General features: G+C 43.8%; 6 protein-coding genes across 8 annotated transcripts; all 6 read right to left on the reverse strand.

The window, feature by feature from the left end:
• Positions 1 to 268: 268 nt before the first annotated feature.
• On the reverse strand, positions 269 to 3,747 carry LOC119551476 (endoplasmic reticulum metallopeptidase 1). Its single transcript, XM_037860839.1, has 11 exons — positions 3,071 to 3,747; positions 2,834 to 3,008; positions 2,692 to 2,776; positions 2,432 to 2,552; positions 2,209 to 2,363; positions 1,762 to 2,145; positions 1,516 to 1,696; positions 1,277 to 1,461; positions 1,074 to 1,217; positions 503 to 1,009; positions 269 to 436 (listed from the first exon to the last, which is right to left on the reverse strand). The coding sequence occupies exons 1-11, from the start codon at positions 3,693 to 3,695 to the stop codon at positions 269 to 271; spliced, it is 2,730 nt and encodes a 909-aa protein (XP_037716767.1). The 5' UTR covers positions 3,696 to 3,747.
• Positions 3,748 to 4,644: 897 nt separating this feature from the next.
• Positions 4,645 to 7,912, reverse strand: LOC119550449 (endoplasmic reticulum metallopeptidase 1-like). Its single transcript, XM_037859125.1, has 11 exons — positions 7,861 to 7,912; positions 7,285 to 7,801; positions 7,057 to 7,231; positions 6,916 to 7,000; positions 6,591 to 6,866; positions 6,152 to 6,535; positions 5,912 to 6,092; positions 5,670 to 5,854; positions 5,470 to 5,613; positions 4,929 to 5,417; positions 4,645 to 4,869 (listed from the first exon to the last, which is right to left on the reverse strand). Exons 1-11 carry the CDS (start codon positions 7,879 to 7,881, stop codon positions 4,702 to 4,704), a joined length of 2,625 nt encoding a protein of 874 aa, XP_037715053.1. The 5' UTR covers positions 7,882 to 7,912; the 3' UTR covers positions 4,645 to 4,701.
• Positions 7,913 to 8,205: 293 nt separating this feature from the next.
• LOC119551850 (endoplasmic reticulum metallopeptidase 1-like) lies at positions 8,206 to 11,776 on the reverse strand. Its single transcript, XM_037861424.1, has 11 exons — positions 11,646 to 11,776; positions 11,069 to 11,585; positions 10,839 to 11,013; positions 10,699 to 10,783; positions 10,454 to 10,574; positions 10,245 to 10,399; positions 9,804 to 10,187; positions 9,565 to 9,745; positions 9,323 to 9,507; positions 9,118 to 9,261; positions 8,206 to 9,063 (listed from the first exon to the last, which is right to left on the reverse strand). Exons 1-11 carry the CDS (start codon positions 11,664 to 11,666, stop codon positions 8,395 to 8,397), a joined length of 2,637 nt encoding a protein of 878 aa, XP_037717352.1. The 5' UTR covers positions 11,667 to 11,776; the 3' UTR covers positions 8,206 to 8,394.
• Positions 11,777 to 11,790: 14 nt separating this feature from the next.
• Positions 11,791 to 15,409, reverse strand: LOC119551851 (endoplasmic reticulum metallopeptidase 1-like). Of its 3 annotated transcripts, none has more exons than XM_037861426.1 (11): positions 15,331 to 15,409; positions 14,764 to 15,274; positions 14,531 to 14,705; positions 14,397 to 14,481; positions 14,214 to 14,334; positions 14,006 to 14,148; positions 13,564 to 13,947; positions 13,313 to 13,493; positions 12,928 to 13,256; positions 12,369 to 12,869; positions 11,791 to 12,313 (listed from the first exon to the last, which is right to left on the reverse strand). In XM_037861426.1, exons 1-11 carry the CDS (start codon positions 15,355 to 15,357, stop codon positions 12,146 to 12,148), a joined length of 2,625 nt encoding a protein of 874 aa, XP_037717354.1. In that variant the 5' UTR covers positions 15,358 to 15,409; the 3' UTR covers positions 11,791 to 12,145. The 3 variants fall into 3 exon arrangements, with proteins under 3 accessions (XP_037717354.1, XP_037717353.1, XP_037717355.1); XM_037861425.1 differs by having other exon boundaries at positions 11,792 to 12,313; positions 14,006 to 14,160; XM_037861427.1 differs by lacking the exon at positions 11,791 to 12,313 and having other exon boundaries at positions 12,700 to 12,885; positions 14,006 to 14,160.
• A 274-nt stretch (positions 15,410 to 15,683) lies between these two features.
• Positions 15,684 to 19,209, reverse strand: LOC119549965 (endoplasmic reticulum metallopeptidase 1-like). Its single transcript, XM_037858357.1, has 12 exons — positions 19,189 to 19,209; positions 18,612 to 19,131; positions 18,383 to 18,557; positions 18,242 to 18,326; positions 17,922 to 18,042; positions 17,710 to 17,864; positions 17,242 to 17,625; positions 17,008 to 17,188; positions 16,766 to 16,950; positions 16,571 to 16,714; positions 16,014 to 16,514; positions 15,684 to 15,960 (listed from the first exon to the last, which is right to left on the reverse strand). The coding sequence occupies exons 1-12, from the start codon at positions 19,207 to 19,209 to the stop codon at positions 15,793 to 15,795; spliced, it is 2,640 nt and encodes an 879-aa protein (XP_037714285.1). The 3' UTR covers positions 15,684 to 15,792.
• A 493-nt stretch (positions 19,210 to 19,702) lies between these two features.
• LOC119550553 lies at positions 19,703 to 25,970 on the reverse strand. The gene is made up of 2 exons (XM_037859337.1): positions 22,506 to 25,970; positions 19,703 to 22,440 (listed from the first exon to the last, which is right to left on the reverse strand). The coding sequence occupies exons 1-2, from the start codon at positions 25,968 to 25,970 to the stop codon at positions 19,942 to 19,944; spliced, it is 5,964 nt and encodes a 1,987-aa protein (XP_037715265.1). The 3' UTR covers positions 19,703 to 19,941.
• Between the last annotated feature and the right edge of the window lie 1,233 nt (positions 25,971 to 27,203).

Genomic DNA, 27,203 nt, shown 5'->3' on the forward strand with positions numbered 1-27,203 from the left:
TAACTATGTCAATATCATAAAAAGTAACTTGGTCATATTTGGTTTATCTGATTCTAGTTAGTAACAGTGGATTTATGTATTTATCACATCTAGTCGGAGTTTTATTTGCCATCATTCGCCCATTTTAGGGCCATCTTTCATTAACTTTATGAACACCATCAGTCGAAAAGTAGCGAAAGGAAGTCAGAGAAAGAACATAATAAAATTCATATTGATTTTAACTTTTTATGTAGTATAACATCTTAAAACCATATAAAATGTCTGAATACTAGAAGATATATCGTTCGTAGGAACTTGGCCACTCCATGGGGTGAGCAAAGTCTGGGAGGTCCTCGATGAATTTTAGAGTCGTAGCATCGCGCTTACTTAGATGGCTCATATAGTGCCCAGAGATGCCCAACTGAACTAAGGGTCCGTCGAAGTTTCCGTCGTCCTTCTGTGGGATATAAATAAATATTTGCATTTAATAAGGTGTGACTTAAAGAATATTTTAGCTACCCACCGTCATTTCCAAATAGAACTCCACAGCCGAGCTGTCGCTGCCGTATCCAAAGAAAATGTGGTATGGAGGCTTATAGACTGATGGACTGTCAAGCATTCCCCTGAGGAAAGACCAGTGCAGCATCCTCACACCGTCCATGGGTTGTATAAAGAAACTCATTCTTGGTGGACCTTCTGAGACGATGAAGTGATAACGAACTTTCGGGTCAGTCTCGGTTCCCAAAACCGTCTTGTTCTGAAGCTGCAAAACCGGAGAACCAGGCAAATCGACTGGCTCATCTCGAGGCAACCAACGTGCATCTTTCACGGCGGAACACCAACGGTGGTTAAAGCACGGAACGCCACAATACATCTCCGATTCGCATTGCTCATCGAGTCTAGTGAGTCCAGTGAGGTTGATCTTGTCGAGCAGAGGTGCCTCTAGACGCCTGTCCTGCAAGTCAAAGTAGTAGCCACTGTCCTCCAAACTTATGGAGCCATCGTACTCGTAGAACTTGCGATGTACCTCCTAAGAACGCAACCGAGAAATACTGTTAGCCATGGCCTTTTATCTGGTTTATCTAATCACTTACCAAAAAGTGTAGACGCATCACATTTGTTTTGGCGCGATAGGGAAAGCCCACATCCGAAACAGAGATCATGCAGAAAATAAACATGACTAAAGCCAAGCCACCAACCATGCTTTTGGGTCGCTTGAAGATGTTCAAAAGAGGAGCCTACAAAAAAGCCTCAGTCAGCTGATAAATTCTTTATCAAAACTATATGATAGCCTTACCAAAAACACCATTGCCAGAATTGAGCCCAGTGCGCACTCTAGGGAGATCAGTAAATCAGGGTTTGCATCCATGCCCTTGCGGCTCGTCATTGGAATTGTGATGACCAGAAGGGCGTAAAACAGATAGGTAAAATACAGAAATGGGAGTACCTGGCAGACAACGAGCACCACAGCCCAGAGATAACCTACATCAGGAAGAAGGTGACATTCAAATCATTTAAATCTTATACTAGCCTTACCCTTATCATGAAGTCGACTGGCCAGGTTTATGATCAAAGCTCCCACGTAGAAGAACACACACATCATAAAAAGATATGCCGTGCGAATGCCCATAGCCGTGAGTAAAATGCAAAGCACTGCCAGTAGAACACAGTTAGCATGTCCGACGATCTGTAGGTGGTAGGTGTGCGGTATTTTTTCCTACGTAGTCAAAAGAAAATATAGGTATACATTTGGAAAAGAAAATATATATTTTTCAAACTTACACTGGGACGCAGAGACAAGTAAAGGGTGGCGGGTAAGACAAGACCAATAACTGAGGGGCAGATAAAGAGACCAATAACCAACCAGCTGTTGCTGAAGTAGGTCATCGTGCGATCACCGGCATCGTAGAACACAGACATCAGCAATGGAAAACCAAGGGCCAGCAAAAGTCCCAGTATTGCCAGGAGGAACTGCATCCCAAAGGCTCGGGCATAGGTACCCACGTTCCGATCCGTAACCCTAGCCATGCGCCACAAGGAAAGACAAATAACGAGGATAGATCCCAAAGAAAAGGAAATATTTAGAGCAGTGCCCGTAGACTCGGTGTAGTAAACGAAGAAAAGCCCCAAATAGTCAAAGAAAACCGAATGACCCTTTGAGTGAGCCTGATGAAAGACATATATATAAGACATTAAAGTTAAGTAAGCCCAATAATTTCGATTTCCCACCTCAGTATCATACATTTCCTCGGCATTGGATATACTGCGAACCAGAGAAAGTACATTATCGCCAGTGTTTTGCAGTGCACCTCGGGATATAACTTTAAAGCGATCGAATTTGGTGTGGTAGACAAAGCCGTTATAGCAACCAGCCATGTCAAGACCTGGATTATTATAGAACGAGATACATAAATGTATATACCACATAAGCATATGTACGTAAGAAACCCACCTGGCACAGGTCCAAAGTCTCTAAAAATTCGGAAATCCGTATCAGAGGGTATCAGATCAGCCTGGAAAATTTCCTCGGCCATCGTGGTGGCAAACGGATGCTTGGCACTCTTTTTGTATTGCTAAAGTGCAAAACAACGATTTTTATTGAATATCGTACCGTAAACGGTGATAAGATAAGCGTGCCATTAAAGAGTTTTCAATGTTTTACGACTTGGCTATTAAGATAAAATTCAAGTGGATTGCGCGATTTTGACTTGCCTTCATTAGCCAGGGATGGTTGGGACCCCCCTGGAAGAGAATTTCACGACCGCCAGCACCGGCCGAATCCAGGTTGACTAATGCTCTGATTTGTGAGACCCAATATTAAGAGTTGCCAAGGGAGATATTATAAACCACTTACTTGCAGTTGGCTGACCATCGGTGGTTCGATATAAACGAATGTGATCCGTGGAAGGGCTGCTCCTCGGCTCCATTGAACAGAAACACAATGGGATGCAGGAAGGGCTCCTCGGATGTGGCCATCAGACGCAGTGTCTCCAGCATGGTCACAACCATGACCTCCGCGTCTCCGGTTCCTGCACATAGAACTCAAGACTCAATCCTAATCTTGGGTCACCAATTTTTTAGATTCACTTACCCACACTGCTGGGCTTAGAGTCGTAATGACTGTTTACCAAAAGATAGGAGGTGCTGTTGGAACTTTTGGAACTAAGCTTCACCACCACGTTTTGGATGCCCTGATACATGTTTATCATTTGCCAGTGCAGAAAGGCTCCACTGGAGTGCTGCACGTCCACCTCCATATCATAGAGATCGTCTCGCATTTCCTCACGCACCTTGGATATCTCGGCGAGCAAGAACTGAACCATGAGAACCTCCGTCACATAATCGCCAGCTATCTTGGGACCCATGAGATCTAGCTGAAGCAGTATGCTTTCAGCACGCTGGGCCACAAAGGTTCCCGGTAAGTTAGACTCCTCCTCTATCTTCACTCCAGTTGGCAGGTGATTAAAAAGGGGATAGCACACTGCGAAGAATAGTCCGACCCAGAAGAGCAAGTACAAAGGGGCGTAGTACCATTCCAATTGTTTAGGGCGACCGTCCTTCTCCGTCAATTCGATTAGAGTGTCGTTGCTGCAGCCCTCTTCGGGGTCTATGCTCTCAGTAACCAACTGCAAGGTGTTTTTTTCGTTCCCATTATATGATAGTTCCAATTCCTCCGAAAGCTTATCCTCTTCAAAACCTCCATTGTGCTTTTCCATAACGCCAGTTCGCTGATTTAATCAGCATTAAATCACAACGAAGTACCGCACGCGACTGAGCAAACCTTTGCCAAGCTTATCAGATTTAAACCTTTTTAAGGCTGGTTCGGGATTGATATTCAACTCGGAGTCCACAAACCCAGTATATTTATGGGTACATTTTTATCATTTTTACCTCATTTTTATTATCTTTCTAGAGTCAAAGTCTTTGGCAATCTTCATAAACTGATTTAGTTTTATATCTCGGCATCTGGATAATGCTCCCTAGCGATGAGTATCAAGAAAATAGGTCCGAAGTGACGTATCCACCAAAATAAAACAGTTTAGATCATATAAAGTCATTATTTATTTATTTATTTACTTTTAAAGTGCTAATAACAACACTTTAAGTATAATAGATTTGTGCTTTTTAACATTTATTCCTTAAACTTTTTTGAAATTCAAATTTTATTTTTCCAAAGTTTGCTCATATCGAATTTTTTCCAAAAAATATGATGTCTGAAGATTACAATAAAAATATTATCGATACTTTTTTCCCATCACAAGCGCCTTTCCATTAAGACCAAAATATACCAAGGGCCCATGAGCTAAAATATTATTGCTTTATAAAGATAACAAAATGACACCATAAACTTTGCATCGATTTTAAAAAACCTAAATCAAATGCGGTAAAAAGATAACATCTAGATAAGGCACCAAATTATTATGAATTTTGGCAAGCAGTTCATTTCGAATCAATATGGAAAACAGCACTTAAAATCCCAAACCCAGTCCAGACTTACTATTAAAAGGGTAGTAGGTATATTAATTATAGTAATTAAAAGTAGGGTATCGTGACATTTTCTTTGCTGGAACTAAATATTTTTTTTTATTTGCAGAATTTAAAAAGATAGAGTACATTTTAAAATGCCAATATAAAGCATTTGGACACTAAATATATTTAAGATATTTCAGAAACATAACTGTCTGCTTAAATATTGAATTTTTTTGTATTTGAAAAAAATTTTTAAAATATGTATCCCTTAAATATGGATGGCCATTCCATAGCATGAACATAGTTAGGTAGGTTCTCCAAAAATTGCTCAGCCTCTGCATCTCTTTTGAAATCGTAGCTGACAAAATGTCCCACAACTCCGAGTTCCAAGATAGGAATACTGAAGTCCCCGTCGGACTTCTGCAATAAAATTAAGTTTCAATAGGTTTCAATAGTTTTTATATAATTGACAAACTCACCGCTAGTTCAATATAAAACTTCAAGGGACTGTCGTCTTTTCCATATGAGAAAAATATAAAATAAGGTGGCTTGAATGTATCCTGGTCATCCAATAATTTTCGCTCAAATGACCAATTCGTAACATTAGCATAACCCACTGGCTGGATGAAAATGTTCATATGGGGCGGTCCAGTGAGTTCAAACTCAAATCGAACTTTATTGTCTGTGACCAGGATTGTCTTTTCCAGTAGTTCCAAGTTTATTTCCCCGGGACTAACAACTTTGCGAGGCAGCCAACCAGCGTTTCTAACCCCGCCACAAAAGTAGAAGCAGGGTGCCCCGCACATCACATATTTATCACAGTCAGGCTCCATGGAGACCAATCCAGTCAGGTTGACACCGGAGTCCTCCAGCGGATTTAAGCCGCGTCTATCCTGATATACGAAATAGTATCCAGAATCACTGTGACTCACCGTGCCATCGTAGTCGTAGAAGATGCGATTAGTTTGCTTTGGAAGAAATGTTTTTATCTCGGGATCTTTATAAGACTTAGTAACCTACCATAAATGTGACTCGCATCACATTTGTTTCGGCACGATAAGGAAAGCCAACCTCTGAAACAGCGATCATGCAAAAAATAAACGTTACCATTCCGAGTCCAAGAAGAATGAGCTTTGGCCACCGGAAGACGTTTATAAATTGAGCCTAATGTCGAATGTTAAAGAATTATTTTTTATCATAACTTAAAGATATTTACTTACAACATATCCCAAAGCAAAGTATGTACAAAAAGCACACAAGAGCGCTATTATTAGATCCGGATTCGAACCAATTCCGTTTCTTCCTGTGATCGGAAAGAATACTACGAGCACCATATAAAACAGATAGCAAAAGTAACAGAATGGAAACACCTGAAGAAGTATCACAATTACGGACCAATAGTAGCCTGAAATATATTACAGTTGAGATTTTAACTTAAATCAGAGATTAGATGATGTCTCACCGCGATCATGCAATGTGCTTAGCAGATTTAACAGGAGAGCACCTCCGTAGAAGATCAATGATATGAGGCACAGGTATTGAGATCTGATACCAACAACGGTTAAAATGAGAATAAGCCCGGCCAAAACTACGAAGTGGGCGTGCAAGCTCATCTGGATAAGGTAAGCATGGCCCAGTTTATCCTGAAATTGATCATAAGTGTTGTAGTCACTAGTTAAGTTATCTAGTTGAATAGCCTTACATTGGGCCTTAGGGTATAGTACAGGGTCAATGGAAGTACTAGTCCGATAATAGCGGGAAATACGTAGAGGCCAAAAACCAGCCAATTGCTGGTAAAATAAGTCAGCGATCGATCTCCAGCATCGAAAAGAACAGCCATTAATAATGGCAGGCAAAAGCACAGTAAGGCTCCTACCACGTGCAATCCCAAGACAATCAGGAACCATAGCGAAATCTGTCCCACGGACACCTCCGACTGACGGGACATTCTCCACAGGGAACAACCGACCAAAACCAGACTGATCACTCCAATACAGCAGTTCAGAATAATACCAGTGTTTTCCGTATAGTACACAAAGAAAAGACCGAGGAAGTCAAAAAATACAGCATGGCTGTCATCAGATTCCTAAAAATGGATGTGTTCAGATTAGTGGAACGAAATTACCATGCTTAGATAATACCTCTGTCTCATAAAATTCACTGGCATTCGCATAGGCCCTCGCAAGGGCAAGAATATTGTTACCAGTATTCTGTATGGATCGTCCAGGAATCACCTTTAAAGTGTCAAAGGCCGTGTGGTATACATATCCATTATAAGCCTGGGCAATGTCCAATCCAGGAACATTCCCATAATCGCGAAAAATTCGGAAGTCCGTATCAGAGGGGATAATGCCAGCCTGCCAGGTTTCCTCGGCTAGTGTCGTTGCAAAGGGGTGTTTGGCATATTGCCTATAATACTAAAAAATAGAGAAAGTAATATTCATCTGATATAAGAATTATTCGTACCTTCATCAGCCAAGGATTATTGGGACCACTCTGAAACAAGAGATCGCGTCCTCCGCTGCCACCCACCTCAAGGTTTATAAGGGCTCTATAATAGGTATTGGAATCACTTATATTTTCAATGCTACCCAACAATCGACCTACTTGCAATTCGCTGCCCATTTGTGTTGCGTAATAAAGCCATGGGCACCCTGAAGGGCGTTTTCTTCGGCTCCATTAAAGAGAAAGATTACTCCATTCTCAAATGGCGTATCAGATGTCGCCATCTGACGTAAGACCTCCAACATTACCACAACCATGGTGCCATCATCTCCAGATCCTATTATCCTGTATTAAGTCTCTATATTTTCGAAGTGCATTCATAACACTCACCTGGACTGCCTGGCTTGGAGTCGAAATGACTGTTGATCAGGAGGTAAGACTCTCTTTGGGAATTCTTAGCACTTAGTTTAACGATTACATTTTGGACACCTTGGTACATGTTTAGCATACTGCTAAGCAAAAATCCACCAGTGGATAACTGGACGTCAATATCGAGCTCATAAAGTTCGTTGCGCAATTCCTTTCTAATCTTTTCCACTTCATTTAAAAGAAACGCAACCGTTTCCACCTCATTCGCTTGGCTGCCCACAACTTTGGGCCCAATCCGTTCAAATTCATACAGCAGTCTTTCTGCCCGCTCCGCCACGAATTCTCCTAACCTCGCTGGCTCCTCTGCGATGGTAATCCTATCTGGAAGTCTGTTGAAGAGCGGAATCACGATGGCAAAGAAAAGAGCCAACCAGAGGAGCAGAAAGGACGGAGCGTAGTACCAAGATAATCTGCGCTTGTCTTCCGGTCGTGCTTTCAGCGATGCAGACTCCACGACTTCTTCGTCAAGGCCAATCTCCTTTAAAATATTCAGTCAACGAAATATGATTTTTTATAGTTCAGCAAACCCACACTCACTTTATCAATCTCCTCGCTCATGATAATATCATTAAGAACTCGAACTGCATCGATTGCTAATTCATGAGAAACTAAACTTTTGTTCTACGGACACATAGCCTCAAAGCTTTTCACCATGTCATGGACTATAAAGATAAAGTTCTGATGGCTCTACAGTCGACGCGGGGTTTCTTAAAGGAGAAAAATATGACCTTATCATATATATTTTTCCAACCCTTCGCACAAGCGCATTCGGGCAGGTTTAGCAGTTTATTATCAAAATGTTGGATGGTATATACATATATAGAGCTCCAATACACATTTTTCAAAATGGTAAAGTCAATTCGTTATGCCGTCCAATAAAGATAAATATTTACATTAGTGTATCGCTTTAAAAATTTATTAGTTTTTTCTCAAACTACTCCCAAAAATCTTTGGTATGTAACAAAATTAAGACGAAAAATCGGGAGGTTGAGTTTGGTAATGGGATTCATAAGGGCAGCCAATGGATAGATTCCATTGAGCAATAATAGCATATTTAAAGCTATTAAATACCTAAAAAATATATCGCTTAAATATAGATGGCCATTCCATAACGTGGACAAAGTTAGGAAAGCTGGCCACAAAATCTTTAGCCTCTGCATCTCTTTCGTACTCATAGCTGACCCAGTGTCCCACAGCTGCGAGTTCCAAAGTAGGATTATTGAAATCGCCATCAGACTTTTCCATATCAATGAAGAATTTTAGCGAGGAATTGTCTGTTCCGTAGGAATGGAAGATCTGATAAGGCGGCTGGAACTCTTCCGGTTCGTCCAACATTTTCCTCACAAAAGACCAGTTGTCAACTTTGGCAGAACCCACCGGCTGGATGAACAAATTCATATGGGGCGGTCCAGACAGCTCGAACTGCAATCTCGCTATTGTTCCAGACTCCAAAACCGTCTTTCCCAGATACTCGAGGGTTAGTTCTCCGGGTATGATCACCTCCGAATCGCGAGGCAGCCACCCATCCCACTGGCGCCACTTGCACCAGCTGTAGTAGAAGCACGGAATTCCGCACATTACGTAATCGTCGCATTTGTCCGCAACTGCCTCTAATCCGGTCAGATTAAGTTCAGAGTCCTGGAGAGGGTCAAAGGCTCGCCTATCCTGATAGTTAAAGTAGTAACCAGAGTCGCTGCGACTTACCGATCCATCGAATTCGTAGAAAAGACGACGAGTGTGCTTTAAAGTAAAATCTATGAGATATTGGACTTTTATTTAAGAATTGTAACCTACCAAGCAATTGGCTCGCATCACATTTGTTTTGGGTTTATAGGGGAAGCCCACATCTGAGACAGCGATCATACAGAAGACAAAGGTGGCTACTCCCAAGCCAAGAAGAATAAGCTTTGGCCAGCGGAACATGTTGATAAGTTGTGCCTGTGAAATTAGCGTTATAAATTTTCAATTAAAAAAAAAAACCATCCCAAAGAAGACTTACCGCGTAACCCAGAGCAAAGAAGACGCAAACACCACAAAGTAATGCTACAATAAGATCAGGATTCGTACTATAACCATTCCTTCCCAGAACGGGAATGAATATCACCAGGAACATGTAAAATACGTAACAGAAGTACGAAAACGGTAACACTTGAAGACACATCACAATCAGGGTCCAATAGTAGCCTGAAATATATCATTGTCAGAGCAAGCACACTTTGATTTATGGTTAATAAAACTCACCACGATCGTGCAGCGTGCTCACTAGGTTAATCAAAAGTGCACCCCCGTAGAAGATTAGGGAAATGAGGCACAGGTACTGAGAACGGAGACCCATGGCGGTCAAAATGAGAGCCAAAAGAGCCTGGACCACCAAGTGGGCGTGCAAGCTCAACTGAAGATGGTAGGCGTGGCTTAGCTTGATCTGTAATTTAGTAAGAACTTATAATAGGGATAGTAAATAACAAAATAGATGATCTTACACTGGGCCTCAGGGTATAGTACAGAGTCAACGGGAGTACTAGACCGATGATGGCGGGAAATACGTAGAGTCCAAAAACCAGCCATACGCTGGAAAAGTAAGTCAGTGACCGACCCCCAGCATCGAATAGAACCCCCATCAGTAGAGGCAGGCAAATGCACAGCAAGAATCCCACCACGTGCAGACCCAAAATACTGAGGAACCAAATCGAAATCTGAGGAAGAGTCACCTCATCCGACTGGCGAGACATTCTCCAGAGGGAGCAACCAACCAAAACCAGACATATCACTCCAATCAGACAGTTAAGAATAATCCCAGTGGTCTCCGTGTAGTACACAAAGAAAAGACCGAGGAAGTCAAAAAAGACAGCGTGGCCCTCATCACTCTGCAAATATATCCTATAAGAATTATATTCCTAGTACTATAATGTTGTTAAACTCACATCTGTGTTATACAACTCGCTGGCATTACTATAAGCACGCACCAGAGCGAGGACATTGTTACCAGAGTTCTGAATGGATCGCCCAGGAACGTTCTCAAAGGTATCAAAAGCAGTGTGGTACACATATCCGTTGTCAATCTGAGCCATGTCCAGACCTACGGAAAGCCCCATTGTTATCAGACCCCAGCGAATATGATTCATCAACTCACCAGCTATATTCCCATAATCCCGGAAAATTCTAAAGTCTGAATCAGAGGGCAAAATTCCACTCTGGAAAATCTCCTCCGCCATTGTGGTCGCGAACGGGTGCTTCGCGTGAAGTCTATAATACTATAAAAATTCCTTTAGTATATCGGCAGTAACATAAACGACCATAAATTCGACCATAAAGTCTATAGGGTAACAATAGCCATCAGCTACTTTTTGGTTGAGAAATTATGATTCTTATTCTCACCTTCATGAGCCAAGGATTGTCGGGGCCGCTCTGGAACAATAAGTCACGTCCCCCGCTTCCGCCCACTTCGAGGTTGATAAAGGCCCTATAAATATTATAGTTGTAAATAAAAGTTAAAAACGAAAATTAATATATCTTACTTGCAGTTGCCGGCCCATTTGTGTTGCGTAATAAAACCATGGGAGCCCTGAAGCGGATTTTCCTCCGCCCCGTTGAACAAAAAGACAATGGGATGTTCGAATGGCGTAGACGATATCGCCATTTGACGAAGGACCTCCAGCATGACCACAACCATAGTGCCATCATCACCGGAACCTGAATACCTCGATGAGTGCCTAACATGGTATTATAGATCTAAAGAAACACTTACCTGGACTGCCTGGCTTGGAGTCGAAATGGCTGTTGAGCAACAGGTAGGATTCACTCGGGGAACTCTTTGAAGTGAGTTTGACGATCACATTGTGAATACCCTGGTACATGTTTACCATATCGTTAAAGACGTATCCACCCGTTGGTGACTGGACGTCCACCTCGAGGTCGTAGAGATCACTGCGCATCTCGGCACGAATCTTCTCCACCTCGTTTACGAGAAACTCAACCGTGGTCACCTCATTCGCATAGCTACCCGTTACTTTGGGCCCAATCCGATCGTATGTGAATAGCTGGTTCTGTGCCCGTTCCGCTACGAATTCTCCGGGGTGAAGTGATTCATCTGATATGGTCAACCTATCCGGAAGTTTGTAGTAGAGCGGTATCACGATGGCGTAGAAGAGGGCCAACCAGAGGAGCAGGAAGGAGGGGGCATAGTACCAGGACAATCTCTGTCTGCGAATGGGTTCTTTTCTCACCAAAAGGGACTCGAGGAGTACAGAGTCGAGGGGATTCTCCTGATCAAAAACACCATCGGTAAATTCCCTTTTTTCCACACTTAACAAATCAAAACTCACTTTATCAGTCTTCTCTTCCATGGTAAGATCGCTAGCGGGAGCCAATTCAAACCCTTCCGATGCCCGATCAACGCATAACTGAACGTCTGCACCCCGAGCATATCGACTCGAAGCCTTCCGCCGAATTAGAGCTCATAAAGATAAAGCCGTGTGCCGCTTGATACGATACCCGCCGGTTAGCCGGCGGGGGAACTGCTTTGTCTTAAGGCACACAGGGCGGCTGGGACTGAACCATGGCTACGGCCATGGTATCTAAATTGGACGGGTTTACGACTTAATATAAATATACATAAGTGGCGATTCCGACGCATGCGAGGGGCGGCTGCAAATTAAAGCTTATTCATTTACCGATGTCTGGCAGATTAAGGGGACGCTTGATGTAGGTGTAGAGATTAATATATTTTTTAGAAGCCACTTTCTTATCGCTTGCACTATCGCACCACTTGGAATGTCTTAATTTATAATGGATGCAAAACTTAATTGGTCTGAGGGAATGAATCTTAGAAGACATATCGCATAAATAGAGATGGCCATTCCATGGTGTAAACAAACTCCGGTAAATTCGCTATGAACTGAAGTGTAGTTTCATCTCTCTGGAAATCCTTGTTTACATAGTGTCCCACAACTCCCAGCTCAAATAATGGTCCATCGAAATTTCCATCGGATTTCTGCAAGATAAGTAATAATTAAGAAAGTTTTCAGTGTTCTGAAGGTATGACCTACAGCGAAATCAATGTAAAATTTAAGAGGGGTCTTATCCACGCCATAGGAGAAGTAAATTTGATAGGGCGGTGAGTATTTTTCCGGCTTGTCCAGCATATCCCTTATAAAGGACCAGTCCTCCACTGTTACTCCATCCAGCGGTCTTATGTACAAGTCCATGTGCGGAGGACCAGTTAAATCAAATTCGAATCTTTTGTATTTTCCCGATTCCGAAACGGTTTGATTAAGGAGGTTCAATTCCAGTGTTCCAGGTATATCCACTTTCTTCTCGCGAGGGAGCCAAGCTGCGCTGGAAAGCCCTCTACACCAGCTACTCCAAAAGCAAGGAATTCCACACATCACATACTTATCACAGTAGGCATCTATCGATGTAAGTCCCGTCAAATTCACGGCGTAGTCCTTTAGTGGGCGAAGAGCTCGCCTATCCTGGTAGTCAAAATAGTAACCCGAATCGTCGACGCTTAGTCTACCATCGTATTCGTAGAACATTCGACGGGTTTGCTTTGAATATGTTCAACTTCATAAGCCATTTTCAATACGCCATGAAATATTTACTTACCAGAAAATTCACACGCATCACACTGGTCTTGGGGCGATATGGAAATCCCACATCCGAAACAGATATCATGCTGAATATAAAAGTCACCACGCCTAGGCAAATCAATATAACGGTGGACCAGCGGAACATGTTTATCAGAGGAACCAAGAAACCCAGGGCGAAGAAAGTTCCTATGGCGCATATCACGGCAATCAGCATATCAGGATTAGCAGAGTCACGATTTCGTCCCATCGCCGGAAAAAAAATCACAAGGAATATGTAGAAGAGGTAGCAGAAGTACACATACTGGAAAAGCTGGATTATCTGCACTGTTAGTACCCAGTAGTAGCCTGAATATGTAAAAAAATTAGTACAGAACTGTATAATATTTCGAGTTTGCACCTACCACGATCGTGTAAGGTAGTTAAGAGATTAATCAGCAGAGATACTACATAGAACACCAAAGATAGCATACACATATAGGGAATTCGAAGACCAATGACAGTCAAAACAATTGCTAGGAATGACAGAACAACGCAATGAGCATGTAAGCCGATATAGATGTGGTACGAGTGGCTTAAATTCTCCTGCAGTTGATAGCAAAATAAGAAATTTGAGTATTTTATCTTAAACATATGAAATTCTATCCACGCTTACATTTGTTTTGAATGAGTGATATATCGTAGAAGGCAGTACCATTCCAATGATGGCCGGACATATGTAAAGACCAATTACTAACCAATTGTTACTGTAGTAAGTCAGTGTTCGATCACTGACATCATACATAACAGCCATTAATAGAGGTAAGGTTATGCACAGGAGGCACCCAAGGAGATGCAGCCCCAAAGCTATGACAAACAATATTGATATCCTTCCCGGAGAAACCCCAGATACGGAAGCCATTTTCCACAGGGAACAGCCAATAAGAACAAGACTTATCATGGCAAAGCAACAGTTCAAGATGACGCCAGTCTTTTCCGTGTACGTCACAAAGAAAAGTCCAAGAAAATCAAAAAAGACAGCATGCCCTGCACTATGTTCCTGCAATTTCATAAAACTTATAAGTGCGTATATTATCCTTGCAAGATATTCTACACACCTCAGTGTTGTGCAACTCACTGGCATTGGAAAAAGCTCGAACAAGGGATAGAATATTTTCTCCTGTGCTCTGAATTGAACTTCCAGGAATAATATCGAAGGTGTCAAATGCTGTATGGTAAACATAGCCGTTGGTGAATTGTGCTATGTCCAGACCTTTAAAGATTATAACATTTTTTGGCTATCTCAAATTTTACCTTATCACTTACCGGGAATATTTCCGTAGTCCCGGAATATTCGGAAATCAGTATCGGACGGTAGTATTCCAAACTGAAATATCTCTTCCGCCAATGTAGAGGCAAACGGATGCTTCGAGTACTGTTTGTAATACTAAAGTGTAGATTATATTACTAAAAAATTATGTTGTTTGAAAGGTTGATTTATTTTAATACCTTCACTAACCAGGGATTATTCGGACCACTTTGAAAGAGGATATCTCGACCCCCGCTACCGCCAACTTCCAAATTGATGACAGCCCTGGGAGAAATCGTTGAGATAATACCGTGAGTTGAGATCTTCAACTTACTTGCAGTTTCCTGCCCATTTGTGTTGGGTAATAAAGCCGTGGGAGGCTTGCAAAGGATTTTCTTCGGCTCCATTAAACAAAAAGACTAATGGATGCATAAACTTGGTTTCGGAAATTGACATTTGACGAAGAACTTCCAACATAACTACGACCATTGTGCCATCATCTCCAGCACCTTTTTATAGGCACTATAAAAATAAAATTCCATTGTTCATTAAAACCAACTATCGTACCTGGACTTCCTGGCTTCGAGTCAAAGTGACTGTTGATCAGGAGATAGGATGAGCTATTTGAACTCGCAGTGCTGAGCTTTACAACTACATTCTGGATGCCCTGATATATGCTGGTCATAGTTCCCACCACATAGGAACCTGATGGCTGCTGAACGTCAACCTCTAAGTCAAAGAGATCGCTGCGCATTTCTCCCCTAATCTTTTCCACCTCATTTAAGAGAAATGCAACAGTCGTCACCTCATTCGCTATACTACCAACCACTTTGGGTCCGATACGATCGAATTCGTAGAGTATTTTCTGCGCTCTCTCGGCCACAAATTCTCCGGGCTTAAGTGGCTCGTCGGCAATTGTTATTCGGTCTGGTAGCCGATAAAAGAGCGGAAGTACGACGGCGAAGAATAGCGCCACCCAGAGGAGAAGAAAGGAGGGTGCATAATACCAGGGCAGTCTTCTTTTTAACTCCTTTTCTTTCGACAAAACATGGTAGAGAACGGTGTCCGAGAAGCTTTCCTAGATATTATAGTGATTAATACTCATAGAAGATATGTTTATTCATAGGTACTCGCTTTATCGCCGTCAGCTTGCAGTTCCATATTTTCAGCAGAGTTCTTCGGGGTGAACCAAGTTGAGAACCTTTCTGATGCCCAACAGCCTTGCTACTAAATGTTTGTGGTCTGATTACTTCTGATCGAATTGGCACTCTTCAGTTTATAAAGATAGCCTACTGAGAACCTTGATAGGAAACCGATGGCAACAACAAACCACACTGAAAACCAATCATTCTATGATAGCGATTAGTTAGATTTATAGTTAAAAATCTAATTGCAGGTCAGTTCGGATCCACGCACCGAAATCTTATCGGTCAATCTACACACGCGAGTAAACTCGATTACTTACATCGTAAACAAGTAAATTTATATTACGCCAAGTAGTGCGTTTAATATTAAGTAGTAGTCTAAGTTTTATAGCTAATAGAGGTGTTGTTTGGTGCAAACAAATTAAGCAAGAACTATAATAAATAAACCAACTTAAAATATATAACGTTCATATAAAGTCGGCCATTCCATAACGTGGGCAAAGTCGGGGAAATCGGATATAAACTTCAAGCCAGCAGCGTCCCGCGCGTAATCGTAGCTAACAAAGCTAGCAGCAAATCCCAGCTGGAAAGTTGGAGTGCTAAAGTCTTGCGAAGATTTCTATAAAGAAATATTTTATAACAACAAATAAAGGCAGGGTTTACCGAACTCACCGCAAAGTCAATGTGAAACTTTAAGGGAGAGTTATCATTTCCATATGCGAAAAATATTTGATAAGGTGCAGAATATGTTTCGGGATCATCCAGCATATTTCGAATAAAAGACCAATCCTCTACCTCCACCCCATCTAGAGGTTGAATATATAAGCTCATGTGTGGAGGCCCAGAGACTTCGAATTCAAATCGAGCCACTTTCCCAGACTCCAAGACTGTCTTGCTGAGAAGCTTCAGAGACGTTGCTCCTGGAATGGATACCTCCTGCTCCCGCGGTAGCCAATGACTCGTTGTGCGGGTCTTACACCAACGGTGATTGAAGCAGGGCACTCCACACATCAGGTACTTATCGCAATCAGAGGATGTGCTAACGAGGCCAGTTAGGTTCACTGTGGTGTCCTCCAGGGGATAATATAGACGACGATCCTGGAAGTCGAAGTAGTAGCCAGAATCACTGAGACTCACAGAACCATCGTACTCATAGAAAATACGACGAACATGCTAGAAGATAGGGGGTGTTATTGGAAATCTATCTAACTTTCAATTAAAGAACTTACCAAGAAGTGAATTCTCATTACACTGGTTTTGGCGCGATAAGGAAAGCCCACGTCGGAAACCGCAATCATGCTGAATATAAAGGTGACTACTCCCAAACCGAGCAATGCTAATTTGGGCCAGCGGAACATATTTATCAAAGGAGCCTAGAATAACCAAAAATTAGATTTAAGATCGACGAAAGCCTCTCATCTTACCACAAAACCCAAGGCAAAGAAGGTTCCCACAGCGCAGATTAGGGCGACCAAGAGATCTGGATTAGTGCCATGTCCAAATCGTCCCAGCATGGGAAAGAAAACCAAGAGAAAAGTGTAGAAAAGGTAGCAGAAGTACAGGAAAGGCATCAGTTGCAGGATCTGAACAATCAATACCCAATAGTATCCTGTAAATTTAAACAGATTTATTAAGGGAAAATCGGATATTTTATACGACTACTTACCCCGATCATGGAGAGTGCTCAAAAGATTAATCAATACAGCACCGGAATAAAACAGCAAGGACATCATGCAGAGATAAGGTGTCCTTAGACTTATAGCAGTAAGGATAATAGCAATTAAAGACAGAAGTACACAGTGTGCATGAAGACTCATATGAATGTGATTGGGATGGCTAATTTTTTCCTGGAAAATAAATATTCATGAATTACCATAAGCAAATAGCCAATCCAACTCACATTCGGTATCAGGGTGTAGTAGAGGGTCAAGGGCAGAACCTGTCCAATAATTGCTGGAACGATGAAAAGGCCAATAACCAGCCAATTGTTACTGAAATATGTCATCGAACGATCCCCGGCATCGAAAAGAACTGCCATCAGCAGAGGCAATCCAAGACTAAGGATCATTCCCAACACATGAAGCCCGAGGATTATGGAAAACCATATAGATATTTGACCAATAGAGGCATCCGATTCACGAGCCATCCTCAAAAGAGAGCAACCCACAAGAACCAAACTGATAACAGCAATGCAAACGTTCAGTATTATGCCAGTGGTTTCAGCGTAGTAAATAAAAAATAGACCCAGATAGTCAAAAAAGACGGCATGTCCTTCGCTGTGTTCCTGTAAAATAAAATATACGTATTATTTATTATAGGTCTGATTAGTTTGGTTTCTGAATTGCCCCAACAGTTTTGAGTGACTCACCTCTGGGTTGCGCATTTCACTAGCATTGGCAAAAGCTTGCACCAGAGATAAAGCATTCTCTCCCGAACTTTGAAGGGAATCCATGGGCACCGCCTGAACATTATCGAAAATTGTGTGATACACATAGCCATTGCTGATTTGAGCCATATCAAGACCTTAAAGCAACAAGTTTTTATAGAAAAACCAGTCAAATAAAAGCGACGCCAACTCACCTGGCAAACCTCCATAGTCCCGAAAGATACGGAAGTCCGTGTCCGAAGGCAAAATGCCAGACTGAAATATTTCCTCGGCCATTGTGGTGGCAAACGGATGCTTCGCATTTTGATAATAGTACTGAATGGAGTAAATAGATTATGTATACGTTTATCAAAACTTGCCGCTGCCATCAAAGCCAACAAAAATATTCTCGCAATCAAATTGCCGCAATTAGCACATTGAAATTCGATATATTTATTAGGGGAATAAATTGCTAACATCCGTGAGTCTAGACAAATGTTCCCCCTAAATTATGGAATTCGTCATAGCTACATACCTTTATGAGCCAGGGGTTATTGGGACCGCTCTGGAACAACAGATCACGACCTCCGCTCCCGGCCACCTCCAGATTTATGAGAGCCCTGTCGAATGGATCCTTTAGAAATTCAATTAAACTTAAAGGGACATGGACACTCACTTGCAATTCGCCGCCCATTTATGCAGGGTAATAAAGCCATGTGACGCCTCCAGAGGATTCTCTTCAGCTCCATTCCAAAGGAAAACAATGGGATGATCGAATGGAGTCCCCGAGATAGCCACTTGTCGGAGGACCTCTAGCATGACCACTACCATAGTGCCATCGTCACCGGAACCTATAGACAGATATTGTACCAAATCCCTTTAGGGCTAACAGGAATTTAACTAACCGGGACTGCTGGGCTTGGAATCAAAGTGACTATTGACCAGGAGGTAGGACGAACTATTGGAGCTCTTGGAGCTAATTTTCACTACCACATTCTGGACGCCTTGATACATGTTCACCATTTGCCAATGCATGTAAGCCCCCGAAGGCTGCTGAACATCCAGCTCCAGTTCGTAAAGATCACTGCGCATTGCTGCCCGGATGTTCTCCACTTCCTCCACGATAAAAGCCACCGTTGTCACCTCATTTGCCACACTGCCCACAACCTTGGGTCCGATCTTGTCGTATTTGTAGAGCAATCTCTGTGCCCTCTCTGCGACAAATTGACCAGGTTTAGTAGACTCATGCGCTATTAGAACACTGTCCGGAAGTCGATGGTAGAGAGGATATACCACCGCATAGAATAGAGCCACCCACAGGATCAGAAAAGATGGTGTATAATACCAGGGTAATCTATGCTTCATCTGCTTCTCCTGTGATAATATTTTGACCAAAGCCATGTCCGACTTGCCTTCCGCAGACCCCTGTAAAATGGTTTATTGATTAATAACCACAAATTGATTTTTAAAATCAATTCTTACATTCTCGTCCCTGGACTTCATGTCGATAATTTCTGGTCGCTCCACAAAGTCGAACAATTCCTTTGGCCAGTTGGAACTGAACTAAAAAACCCATTCACTTTGGGGCAACTAAAGTTGAAGGTATACGGATATTATCAGCAGTGATTCGCACTTTGAGTCCCATAAAGATAAATCGCTTTATACATGCAATATAGCGTTTGATGCTAACGACAAAATGGCAAAACCCCGGACACTTTTCAGTTGCTTCCCAGTTGGTTTTGCCTATTTGGTATCTAAATAATGGCAGATTTATGGACTCCTATCTTTATGTCGCTTTAAAATTGTGTAAGGAATTGTTTTTGGCACTCGTGTTTACTGAGTGAATGCCAGTCGGTAAACCGGGAAATCGTATCTTTATTTCTATATGCGATTGCTGCGAATATATACGTCTCGGGCTACTTCAGTACCACATCTTATTGAGACCACAAAATGCTTAATTTGGCCTGCGTTAGGGTAGTTCAATGACAAAACCAAATTACTGTTCAGATAAACTATTTATTTTCATCAATAAAGGACATCTTGTAGAGTTTAAATTCTTTCAGACTTACAGCAAAGGTGAGAAGTTGTAAAGCTTGAGAAGATTGTATTCATTTTTGCGTACATTTGTTTATGGTTAAATTAAGAGTCAGTTTATAAAAGACATAAAAAAAAACCTTTTTTTTTACAGCTATCTTATTAATTTGTACTTTGTCAGTTTGTGTCCATTGTTCACGTTTATTGTCGCATGGACTCCATCAGATTTTCCAGCAACTCGGCGAGATCTTTTGCATAGGGAACGTCGTTATACTTATTCGACTTCTCAGAGTAAATCACTGACAGCTCCACTCGGAGGCCGATCAGCAGTTTAAACAGCTTGGTGCCCCGCAGCATGCCCTTGTATTTGGCCTCGAAGCAGAAGAGTTTCCACAGCATGAGGACAGCCAAGCGGTGCTCTTCGAAAGAGTTCAAGTCCTTATCACCAGATCCAGGTCCTTTGTGCACTGGTTGGTTAACAATATCGCGCAGCATATTAATGAAGTCACCGTGTGCCACGAGCTGGCTGCGATTGCCATTGAAGAAGCACATGTTGCGAAGGATACGAAGGCACAGGATTCTCTTCTGGTTTAAAGGCGGTGTGCGTTGAATGGTGTTTATGAGGGAATAAAGATGGCTAGCTCTGGCACCCACATCATACCGGGAAAATACCTCCCAGAATCCGAGCCAAGCGTTTAAAACAATTGGCCGAACTTTGGTGGCCTGAGTGGAAGTTTGATTTGCAGGCAGGATCGTGTCAAACATGTCCAGCAAATGCATTTTAGATAGACTCAGTCGACCCTCGGCACAGGAGCAGCAGTTTCCCATAACCCTCAGGGCGGGCACCATGCTGAGATTGGGCTCCTTGTTGGGAGCCTCCTTCTTCGTGGTCTCGAAGTCAGCCACGCGAACCATAAGGTGAAGCAGGGAATGCGATTGTCCATGATGGAGAATCGAGATCTGTTTGCACATCTCGAAGGAGCGCTCAGTAAGGAACATAGTCAGCTGGACTGTGATCTTCTTTAGGTGCTGCGAGTGTGACAACCATGGCCAAATGCGAATAATGATTCGGGTAAGTGTGGCGGCCATACTGGGCTTACTGATCAAAGTATTGTAGGAACTGTGCCACTGGAAAAGCATGTTTATAAGCAGCAATAGATTACTGAGGATATTCTGCGACTTGTGGGCTCCCACACGCTTTACATAGGCGTAGGCGTTTCCGATGTTTTCGTCGTTGAGGAAACTGTCAATAAGGTTAACCACTCGGTCCAACAGCTTTAGTTGACCGGCCGCATGCACAGCGCAACGCGAGAGCTTCAGCAGTAATCCGAGCGTCTCACAAATATGCACATGACCTGAACCAGGTTTTTGCAAAAAGTGGAAGGTCTTGGGCGGATAATATTGGTCAAAGAGGCGATCCAGGCGGTGATAAATTAGAACGGCTGCATTCGTCGTTTTGACACCAGCGTCTGGGTTCTGGGCACAATCCTTCGTCTGTGGCGGATGATGCATGCATATCGATATCAACTGCTTATTCATGGAAACTATATCGTCCAGGCCATTTAGCACTAAATCCTCTTCTTCAGTGGGTAAAAGATCGTCTAATGGCAGTACATATCGTTCCAACTCCCGCAGCAAACTCCCCTTTTCTGTAGCACCCTGCGCCTTATTGAACACCATAGCTAATGACATGAGGGTGTAGCGCTGAAAGGCAGTATTAATGTACGACAAATGCAATCCGTACAGGAAGAAGTCGAGAAATAGGGCTGGCTGACTCTTCAGCTGCTCGACTAGAAAGGCGTTCGCATTTGAGTCCTTGCAGAATATCAGAAACATCTTGAATATCTGAACCAGCAGACGCTCGGGACCGTCCAGATCCAGCACGTCGTTCGTCAGCGACAGGAAGCTCTGCATCAGGACGGAGTCCCGACAGATGGTCCTCTGAAGGAACTCAAAGTTATCACGATAGCACAGAGAATACAACTCACATATTTGTCCTGCACAGAGCTCCACAAAGGACATGGAGAAGGCGACTGGTGGCGGTGGAGTTTTCATCACATCACTGAGTCCGTTCATGAAGCAGTGCCCGCAGAGAGTGGCACACCACTCCGGCTTGAGAACCACCATTTGAGTGCAGATGGCCACATAGCAGCCAATTATTTCACAGGAATGCTGCTGACCTGCAGCTTCCTTCGTTACCCAGGGAGTAACTTGCAAGTCTTTGAGAGCGTTGTATGCATCTTTGAGGAAGTCATAGTCTCGCAACAGATCGAGGCTGGCCTCCGCGCCAATAACGGGCATCAACAGAGTTAAGACGCGTCCGGCCAACTCCCGGACCAGCATAAGTTCGTGGACATCCAATAGCGTGGTCAAACAGCAAGCTGGCAGTCCACCAGGAAGGAAGTCCAGGCGAGGCAGAATGTTTGCCATGACGGAGCCACAGGTGGTAATCAAATTGGCCATGGAAACCCAGGCCAAGGCGCGCACTTCGCTGTCACTGTGCCCGCACAAACTGAGAAAATAGCGCAGAACCTTCTGCGTGGCACCCACTTCGTTCGGGACGTTGGTCTTGGCGGGAAGTCGGGCTTGATGCATGTGAAGCTGACAGATGATATGCAGGCAATCACGCTGCCACTCGGCTCCGGTCTGCGTCGAGGTCCTCAGATCGCTGGACAACTGAATGAACTGCTGACAATAGAACTGCGGTCGAAAATGAAAAGTTAGAAATAAACAAATTAATAAAGTCAATTACTTTCAGTACTCACCGTCAACTGAACATCACTGAGCTCCAGATCACGCTCGCTAAGACGCCGCAGGATGCGGAGCATGCAGCGCACATGCTGAAGCTGGCGCAACTCAAAGTGCCTTCTGGCCAACATACTTAACTGCATAAAGAACTTTACATGCCAGTTCATCTTTACATCAAAGCACTCGTTGGAGAGTAGGAGCACTAGACACTGGCTAATCAAATGCAGCGTTTCAAGGGGAATGAGGCGATCGAGCAGCAAAAGGTGGAAGCTGTGATGATGATCCGTTTCGAGAGCTTCGCTCAGTCCCATCTTCACCTGAGGCTGACAGAAGCGCAGGCAAGTGAGGCACAGTTCTAGCAGGTACTTGTAAAGCACATGATCCGCGTCGTTGCCCGGCGCCAATCGGATATACTTGTGGATCAACTTCCACAAGCTTTCGCCCACCGACTGGCTGATTGTGCTGCGCAGGAGCACAAGGAATAGCTGAACAAGTGTCACGCTATGTTGCAGATCCTCGTGATTGCTGCAGTTACTGGCTGCGGTGAGCTGGTTACCAAGCTGCAAGTCCACGTTGGAGGCCCGCAGCAAGGCCAAGTCAGCGACTTTTATCTTAAGAGACTCCCTGATGTCCAGCTCCCGCACAGACTCCAAAGTGATGCTGGATGGACACTGGCAAACGCGGTGGGCCGTATACAGTCGCCAATGTTGGGCAGCTCTTATTGTATCACCTCCGAAATGGGTATCCTGCAGTTCATGCTGCAAAGCTAATCCTTCCAAAGCCGCAGTGGGTATCTCTGTGGCTTGCACTTCGTATGTCACAGGCAAAAGCATCGAACCCAGATCTATGTCCATCAGTAGCGTGTCCTCAGTGGAGGTGATAAAATTGTGGTACAGCATCTGGAACAGGCAGAGACTCACATCCTGGCGCAATTGAGCCTCATGGGGAAGTATGAATAAAGCGCGCAGTAGGCACACGTACACCTCGAAAGTGCTTGCGATCTCTTTACGGAATCCAGCATTGTGAAAAAGCAGTTTCATGAGAACGCCCACGGCGGGCACCAGGATATCTGCGGGATCGTTCGCACACTCTTTCTTTAAAGCGTTGTGCAAAGACTCCAGTACCAGCCGATATCCATCCTCCTTCGTAGAGAAGTCTTCGCAAGCTTGCCAGCTTTGAAGCAACACATTTAACTGAGTCATTGTGGACTTCCTGATGGTAGGCCTCAAGTCTTTTGTTTGCAGCAATCGGATCAAGGCATCCAAGCTGCGCTGGCCTTGAAAGGATTCCTCAGAGCGTTGAGTGAATATGCTTTTGTAGCTAGCTGGTGGTTGAATCACGCAGATATTGTTGCCGATCAGCTCAATCGGAACCTTGTCCATGGTTGGCTTATATTTGTTCGTGTAGTCCTGACATTGCAGCACGTAGGCGATTCTGGTGGTAGCTTCGCTTCTCATCTCAGAAAACGGGTGGAACATATAGTAAACGTAGCCCCGCAGCATCAAGGGCGGCTCCACACCGCTGAGGTCTGGCTCGAACAAATGCCACACAACCTTACTCAATTGCTTGTGAATAATCGACCTACAGATCAGCAGGGGCAGCACAGGTAGCACCACATCGAACATAATGTTAAAGTCCTGCGCACCGAGCATTGAGTTAAGCTTGAGGAGCATTGTGGGGTAGTCCAAGCACCACTGCCGAACCTGTTCCGAGGTATCATCGTCCCAACTCTCGAGGATCAGCCTCCGCAATATCTGGGTGTTTAGCGGCAATCCAAGGATCTGCTGGCGAACCAGCCCCAAATTTGTGCAGCCTGTCATGTAGTTCGTCCTGTTTAAAAAGGAATGAAAGTGTGACACCACTGGTGTTGGCATCAAACGGTATAAGAAATCACGCAGTTTTTGGTCAGGCAAATCAATCAGGGTGTACAGCAGCGTCTCCGCATCCTTTCTCAACTGCGAATTACCCTTGTAGAGGGGTGTGCACTCCACAATTGCGTCGAAAAGCTGTTTCACCAGCGTCTCACTGCCAAGTTGGGTGACAACCAGGCACACCTGCTTGTGCATTTGAATAAGCTGCGCCGCTCCCATTTTAGTCTTTGGCTGGAATTGATTTAGGGCCAGGCTGTAGGCCCGCTTCAGCTTAATCAACTGTTGCTCCTCGGGCGAGGGCTCCGAGGACAGGGTACAAATCAGATTGCTCAGCGACTTCATGCGATCGGGCACGCAAGACAGGTAGGAGCTGTCCAAAATGATGGGTTGGATAAGCGATTTGGCATTGATGCGATCCAAGTGTTTATCATAAGTAAGATTCAGGGCTACCGCGTCTTGCAGCAGGCCGTTGAAGATCAGCGATTGAAGTCGGGGAATCATCAGCGTATCCTCGAGCTTGGTCACGTTACTGCCCTCCACATTGTTGCAGTACGTAAGCAACGTCTTGACAATCTGCGCGAAACGCTCAGTACTCCGTTGGCAAACTCGGGAATTGAGAACATCATATGTCCGGACAGCTTCCACGCATAGCTCCAGGATGTGCCAGTTATCGCTTGTGCATCGGAAGAGCAGCTGCTGCATTAGCTTAGTGCAGTTGGCAAGCAGGAGCCCCAGGGCGCTGCTCACCTTCAGCTGCATGGGTCGCGAGCCAGGTGGATCCAAGCTGGTAGCATAGCACATGGTATGACGGCGCACCTGGATGCGGCGCTGCAGTTGCTTCAGACAAGCAATGAGAGCCCGGTTCACGTGCAGCAGGCTGTCATCTTCCCTCGCTTGCAGTTGCACCAGGTGCAGAAATATAAACGGCGACTGCAGGAAGTACTCGGCTGGGTAGTCGCCCATACGAATGATCAGATGTGTGAGCTGCACCTGCAGTTCCAAGGCATCGGTGGCGTTATTGCGCGGCAAATCGATCAGGCTCGTCATGCTTTCCACATCGTCCAGGGCGGGGCGCGTCCAGGCGGGCTCGTAGTCCTCAGGCGAGAGATTGCCCTGCATCTGTTCCACGCTGCTGGCGGCGGAATCGCTTCCCCGGCTGGTGAGATTGATCGAACTAAGGCTGGAAGCGCACGGCGTCACTAGGTCCATTTTGTACTTCTCGAGCAGCAGGAGCTGCACATCGTCTAACAGCTCGTTTATGCGCGTGGACTCCAGACCACGCAGTATGTTACGCACCTTATCCAGTTCGGTCTTCAAGCGGTCGTAGGGAATCTTGCGGATCACCGCCTCGCTGTAATCGGAACGCAGCAGCTCCAGGATCATGGCCAGCACTCGGTCGGCGGCCAGTGGCGGCGTGTGTCCAAACCATCGGATGAGCTGCTTCAGCAGCAGCACAGGCTTGAACTGAATGCGCTCGCCCAGCTGGAGGCACCGGATGAAACGCGTCTCAACCTGCTCGAGGGCGCGCAAGCGTATCTCCCTCGATTCGCTGGTCAGCTTGGCCAGCTGCGGCTCCGCCAGTTGCAGGGCCAGATTTTCTTTGGCACTCATTTCTGTAGCCTTATATTACCTATTATCCGACTTTTTGTTCCTTATTAGTTTCTTTTTGGGCAGCAAATGTTCCAGGATGACATTTTTGAAAGCGTCAACTCGAATCGTGCCGGCGTTGCCACCCCTGTTCAGTTTGCGTTTTCCTAAAAGGGGCTAAGAAATACCCAGCGCAAGATAAACACGAATTTCTGGTATTTATGTAGTATTTTTTATAAATTCTTTATTTACCCGCTACTTTTGAAATTTAATATTTATACAGTTCTAAAATTAAACATCCTTCCATTAGCATGGGCCCAAAAAGCCTTGGATTAAAAACGTTATTAATTTGTCTAATTTTTGCTTGGCAATGAAAAATGACCGGAAAGGCACACAGAGAATCAATCTTATTTCCGTTAAGTAAAGTAACACAGTTCTCCATTCCTCTAATTCTAAACCGAAATGAAAATGTACTGCTTTTTGTAAACAACAATGACTAATAAAGATACCGTGTGTGAATATAAAAATGCGACTTTCGACTAATGACGACTAAATTAATTTTACTGCTGAAACCATCATCAGTCATTTAAAAGTTTGAGTTTTAGAATCTTTGAGTAAAGGTTCCGGGAAAAGTTATTTTCGCTTAAGAACTGACACACTACTAGTATTCAAATAAAATTAAATATTTCCGTGAAGTATAGATAATTGACCCACTTCTCAGCATAATTTGGAAAATGCAAACTTAATTAAATTTGTTTATCTGATTGGCAAATGAAATATGTGGAATAGGAACACATAGAGTCATTCATTTCTCCGTTATGTAGAACAACACAGTGCTCAATTCCATCTGTATTACTGGGCTCTCTCTGTTTCCACTTCAAAAAAGGGGCGTCATTTCCGGTGGCAGCAGATACAAAGCTGCCCTCAACTTTTCGATCGTTTATTCCAAGCCAGTAGTTAAGACCTGGTTTCAGTTTCGCTGTAATTGCATGTAGTTCTTCTTCGTCTTTTATAGAGGCCAGATAACCTCCCATTCTAATACAGGTGCTAGCAGCCTCAATCCAACTTTTTCTAATATTATTTTCAATGTAGAAATATCTCATGTCGATTCTTTCAAAGATCAAACTTTCTTGATTCATAATATTATTTTTGATTATCTCCCACTTTGGCAGGATGTTTTCGAAATTGGGACCCCTTATTAGAGTCAGCATCGTCTGGAATTTGGTCTGCAAGGCTTGAATTTCTCCATCCACCATA

The sequence above is a fragment of the Drosophila subpulchrella genome, chromosome 2R (genome assembly GCF_014743375.2).
Source record: "Drosophila subpulchrella strain 33 F10 #4 breed RU33 chromosome 2R, RU_Dsub_v1.1 Primary Assembly, whole genome shotgun sequence".
In the NCBI taxonomy this organism is placed as follows: Eukaryota; Metazoa; Arthropoda; class Insecta; order Diptera; family Drosophilidae; genus Drosophila; species Drosophila subpulchrella.